General features: G+C 43.2%; 1 protein-coding gene across 1 annotated transcript; it reads right to left on the bottom strand.

The window, feature by feature from the left end:
• Window positions 1–4670: 4670 nt before the first annotated feature.
• On the bottom strand, window positions 4671–5072 carry LOC138883094 (uncharacterized). Its single transcript, XM_070163754.1, has one exon. The coding sequence runs from the start codon at window positions 5070–5072 to the stop codon at window positions 4671–4673; it is 402 nt and encodes a 133-aa protein (XP_070019855.1).
• Between the last annotated feature and the right edge of the window lie 1015 nt (window positions 5073–6087).

Genomic DNA, 6087 nt, shown 5'->3' with positions numbered 1-6087 from the left:
TACGACCTTTAATTTAATCTAGTGATAGTGGCTCTTACACACTGGGTCAGTACGACCATTAATTTAAGTTGTCGACAGTGGCTCTTATGCGTAGGGTTGGTATGACCTCTAGTATAGGCTTTATTTTTCCTTTATTGAAGTTTTTGTGTTCGTCCGACTTTTGACGGTTCGATAAGAACCTCGATTGTGAGTCGTTATGTGATGATAGATGAGAACCTCAGGAGGTTTCGCTCGATGGATGAATTGTTTCGAAGCCTTTTTGTTGTTCGTAGTTTATATGATCGAAGATCTTTTGCTTATGCCGAGGGTAGCCTAGTTAACCGGTTCTTTTTGAAGTATTTCGAAGTAATTAAAGGCCTTTGATTTTATGGCAACGGTCGGGCATCCACAAGTCGCGTTAAATTTGCCGGAACCTTGTGCTAGAGTCATTGTGTTTGGTTGTAGCATTTTAGTCCCTGAGTGAGGTTTCCTCGGCGTCTATATCGAGGGTATGCCTTTTTAGGGATCTTACAAGTTCGAATATATAGCCTTGACTTTAAGATCAAGATTATGGCTTTTCTATGGTCTTTCTAAATTTGGGCATGCCTTTCTTGAGGTCTTATAGATAAGCTACTTGGTACAAGTATAATTCATGCCTTGCTTGAGGTCTTACAGGTAGGCTGCTTGGTATAAGTATAGGTCATGCCTGACTTGAGGTCTTACAGATTTGGGCATGCCTGGAGGTCTTATAGCGTTGAAGATGCCTCATGGAGGGCTTACGTTGTTGATAATTCCTTATGAAGGTCTTACATTTTTGGGAACCCCCACATGGAGGGCTTTCTGGCTCGAGGTAGCCCGCTCGGGGTCTTTTTGCCTTGGATTTTTGATAGCTCTATGGGGTGATAGTTGGCGACAGTCACCGAGACATTAAAAGTTTTTGGCTCTAGAGTCGTTCTTTGTAAGCTTGACGTTGCCTCATTTGAGGACTTACGAGTTTGAAGTTTCCAGCATAGAGGTCTTACGACTTCGAGCTTTTGATGTCAGTCCCCGAGAGTTCAGGAAATTTCTAGCCCTAAGGCCGTTGCATGTAAAAATAACAATCTTCTTTCGGAGTGCAAAATGTTTTGATGTTGAAAATATTCCTTTGATTAATTGGTACAAGAATATGTAGTTTCCACCGTCGAGGGTTTGATCCTTCTATGTGGACACGGTTCATTTGACTGTTTGGCTCGATTCATCATTTTTCTATCGAGACCTTCTTTGGCTCATCTTGCTTTCTTCGGGGAGGTGATCTCCCAAGGGGTGCCCCCTAGTATTCGAGGTTTATTGAAGAGGAGCCCTGAATACTTGTTAAGTTCTCCTTAGGTAGTATATAGATGTTGCCTCGTTAAAAACCTTGTCGGTAAAACACTTCTCGGGACAAAAATCTGATCGAAGGAAAAGGGTGCAACGCATGTTATAAAACCCAAGGTCTTTGATTCGTAAGATGTTTCGGTGTCTTCCATCGGACACCTCAGCAGTAATAGCGTTTGAGCATTGATATGTTCCGATTGATTGGAAGTTGTTTACCTTCCATGGTATTGAGCTTGTACTACCCTTTTCTGATAACTCTGAGGATGCTGTACGGTCCTTCCAAGCTTGGGCCTATCATCCCTTCATTAGGGTTTCAAGTGTTTAGGGTGACTTTCCTCGGGACTAAGTTGCCAACTCCGAAATGCCGGAGATTGGTTCTACTATTATAGTACCTTTTGATTGTATATTTTTGGTCGTCCATTCAGACCAGTGAAGCTTCTCGCTTTTCATATAATAGTTCGAGAGCTGCAGTCATAGCCTCATTGTTTGAGCTCTCGATGGCATGTCAAAATCTGGCGCTTGGCTCTCTGACCTCGACCGGTATTAAAGTCTCAGAGCCGTATACCAGAGAGAAAGGCGTCTCTCCTCTGCTCGATTTTGGAGTTGTTCGATATGCCCATAGCACATCAGGCAACATTTATCTTCATTTCCCTTTCGCATTTTCTAACTTCTTTTTCATGTTTTGAATGATGGTCTTGCTTGTGGAATCAACCTGACTGTTTGCATATGGGTGGTAGGGTGTTGACAGGATCCTTTTGATTTTATGATCCTAGAGGAAATTTGTTAATTTGCTCCCGATGAACTGCTTCCCATTATCATATTTTATCTCGGAGGGAACCCCAAATCGACACATGATATGGTCCTAGATGAAGTTAATGACTTCTTTTTGCCTTATCTCTCGATGGCATACGCTTCCACCCATTTTGAGAAGTAGTCAGTCATAAATAAAATAAATCTAGCTTTACCTGGTGCCGTTAGCAGGGGCCCGACAATATCTATCCCCCACTTCATAAACGACCATGGTGAAAAGACTAAGTGCAGCTGTTCACCGGGTTGGTGAATCATTGGTGCAAATATCTGGCATTTGTCGCATTTTTGGACGAATTCTTTGTTGTCCTTCTCCATGTTGTCCCAATAGTAGCCCGCTCTGATCACCTTTTGGACTAAGGAATCGGCACCAGAATGATTTTCGCACGTGCCCTCGTGGATTTCTCAGAGCACGTAATCTTTGTCTCCTAATCCCAGGCATACTGCAAGGGGCCCATCAAAGGTTTTTCTATACAAAGTTCTATTTTTGTTTAGTAAGAACCGGGCTAATTTGGTTCGCAAGGCCCTCGACTCTTTTGGATTTGCGGGTAGCTTCACACTTTCCAAATAATCGATATATTTATTTCTCCAATCCCATGTCAGGCTAATGGAGTTGATCTCGGCATGGCCTTTTTCGATAACTGATTTGGACAACTGAACAAAAGCCTCGGGGAGTATGTCATCTTCCTCGATAGATGATCCCGGGTTTGCAAGGGCATCGGCCTCGCTATTCTGCTCTCGAGGTATGTGGACGAGTCCATTCTTTGAAGCAGTGCAATGTAACTTGAATTTTGTCTAAGTATCTTTGCATCATGTCTTCCCGAACCTCGAAGTTCCCATTTACCTGATTTACCACCAGAAGGGAATCACATTTTGCTTCGATTACTTCCGCTCCTAGGCCTTTGGCCAATTCTAGACCTACAATCATAGCCTCATGCTCGCCTTCGTTGTTGGTCAACCTTGCAGTTTTTATCGATTGCCTAATCATGCCACCCGTAGGCGGCTTCAGAACTATGCCGAGCCCAGATCCTTTCACGTTCGAGGAACCATCAATGAATAAGGTCCATAACCCCGAATATGTGCCCATTTTTAGTAGAAGTTCTTTCTCTACCTCGGGCACGGGGGCGGGCATTAAGTCGGCCACAAAATCTGCCAAAATTTGGGAATTGATAGCCATTCGGGGCTGATACTCGATATCATACCCCCCGAGTTCGATGGCCCATTTGGCTAGTCAGCCCAATAATTCGGGCTTATGCAATATGCTTCGAAGAGGATATGTCGTTAAAACACAAATACGATGGCATTAAAAATAATGTTTTAATTTTCGAGATGCGCTTATCAATGCCAGAGCTAATTTTTCCAGGTGCGAATACCTTGTTTCGGCATCTCTTAGGGTCCGAATTACATAATAAATAGGGAATTGCGTACCTTATTCTTCTCGAACTAGCACACCACTTACCGCTACCTCGGATACGGCCAGGTACAAATATAGCATTTCACCCTCCTTTAGGGTATGGAGTAAAGGTGGGCATGTTAGATATCGCTTCAACTCCTCTAGAGCATGTTGGCATTCCGGAGTCCATTCGAAGTTGTTTTTCTTTTTGAGCAAGGAGAAGAAATGATGACTTCTGTCTGATGACCTTGATATGAATCGGCCCAGGGCTGCTATCCACCCGGTCAGCCATTGTACGACCATCACATTGTTTACCACCGTGATTTATTCGATGGCTTTGATTTTGTCAGGGTTGATCTCAATCCCCTTGTTTGACACCATGAAGCCTAAGAATTTGCCCAAACCCACTCCGAAGGCACATTTCTCAGGATTGAGTTTCATGTTGTAGCTTCTGAGGATGTCGAATGTCTCCTAAAAATGAGTCAAATGGTCCTCTACGTGCAGGGACTTAACTAGCATATCTTCAATGTAAACTTCCATGGATTTGCATATTTGATGTTCGAACATCTTATTAACTAGGCGTTGGTATGTGGCTCCCACATTTTTTAGCCCGAAGGGTATCGCATTGTAGCAGTACGTAGCATACTTCATGATGAATGAAGTCTTTTCCCTATCCTCGGGGTTCATCTGAATTTGATTATACCCCGAATAGGCGTCAAGAAAGGTGAAGATCTCGTGGCCGGCCGTAGCATCGATCAAGCGGTCAATGTTGGGAAACGACAATGAATCTTTAGGGTATGCCCTGTTTAAGTCTTTATAATCTACGCACATTATGAACTTATTCCCCTTTTTGGGAACTACCACTACATTGGCCAACCATTCGGGGGATTTTACCTCCCTAATTGACCATATTTTGAGACATTTTTTACCTCGTCCTTGATGAACGCATGTTTTACTTTGGACTGAGGTCTCCATTTTTGCTTCACTAATTTAAACCTGGGGTCGACACTTAGATGATGGGTTGTTATTTCCGGCGGGATCCCTGTCATATCTAAATGTATCAAGCAAAGCAATCGATATTATTGATAAGAAATTGAATGAGTTTTTTCCTGAGTTCAAGGGTCAATCTCATCCCCAGTTATTCCTTCCGATCTGGGAGATGCTCAATCAAAGTAGCTTGATCCAGTTCTTCAATTGTTGGTTTTGTTGCGTCTGATTCTTCAGGGGTAACGAAAGTTCGAGGAGCGAGGAAATCTTCTTCATCATCCTCGGAGGTCTGTTTGCCCTCCGGCCCCGTGAACCGGGAACATCTCCTTTGCTGCATGCTACTATCCATATACCATTTTATGTCGTCTTTTGTTGGAAACTTCATCATCTGATGAAGAGTTGACGGTACTGCCCTCATGTTATGTATCCATGGCCTTCCAAGCAGTGCATTGTACCTCATGTCACCTTCGACAACATGAAATTTGGTATTCCGAACTATATCGAACATGTTGACCGGGAGAATGATATCCCCCTTCGTTGCTTTACCAGCCATGTTGAAGCTATTGGGGACTCGATAGGTAGGTGTGATTTGATTGAACAGACCGAGTTATTCTACCACCTTTGACCTGATTACGTTGGCCAAGCTACCTGAATGCACGAGTACATGTTTAACTTGGATATTATTCAAGAGAAATAAAATTACCAGCGCATCGTTATACGGATGAGAGAAGGTCTCGAAGTCTTCTTTTCTAAATGCTAGGATGTACTCGGGCATGCGGCCCGGAATTTCCCCTTCTGTTGCAACAAAAACTTTTGTCTGTTTGATCACGGGTCCTTGAGGAACGTCGGTCCCTCCAATGATCATATGAATGATGTGCTGGCATTTTCTGGTTCTGTTCCTCTTGTCTGCCTCTCCTTCCTTCCGGGATGGGGTTTTCCGAGCTTCCTGTTGGTTTTCTTGGCGTATACTTCCATTAGTGCGGGAGCTTATATCAACATGTCAGGCGTTATGTTATCCCACACCTACAGGGATTGGCTCTGGTGCTCCTCAGGGTTTTGCAGTGGTGCACCGGCGCCTGAAACAGCCTCACACCATTCTCTCTATGGTCCTTAGGACCGTAGTTTTCATGTACATTTACTGAGCTAGTCATTTTGACCTGAAATCGAAGATTCTTGGACAAGAAAAAATGTGAAGAATAACTTGCGTTTTTCAGTAAACCAGCACTAAAAAAATCACTATTATTTTTAGCCCCACGGTAGGCGCCAAACTGTTTACCTTGAAAATGGTAATTACAATTAGATTTGATTTTGTGATTCTAAAAATACGTGATTTATTTTTATGCTAGTTGTTAGGCAATAGATGCTAAGCGTGAGTTAAGAAAAAGATATAAGAGCTTTGAAGATAATATGTTATGCAAACTGAATGGCTGGAATCGGGGCCTCGAGCTAGCCTATGTCGGGCCTCGGGTCGAGCTAGAGCGCTGGAATGGGGCCGATACAGTTCTGGGAGCCTTAATGGTGGCTCTTTATGAACAATGATGAATAATAAATGAATAAAAATCAATGAA

This window comes from Nicotiana sylvestris, chromosome 12, assembly GCF_000393655.2.
Source record: "Nicotiana sylvestris chromosome 12, ASM39365v2, whole genome shotgun sequence".
NCBI lineage: Eukaryota > Viridiplantae > Streptophyta > Magnoliopsida > Solanales > Solanaceae > Nicotiana > Nicotiana sylvestris.
Note: the sequence above shows the minus strand (reverse complement) of the source record. Positions and strands in the feature narration are given on the sequence as shown.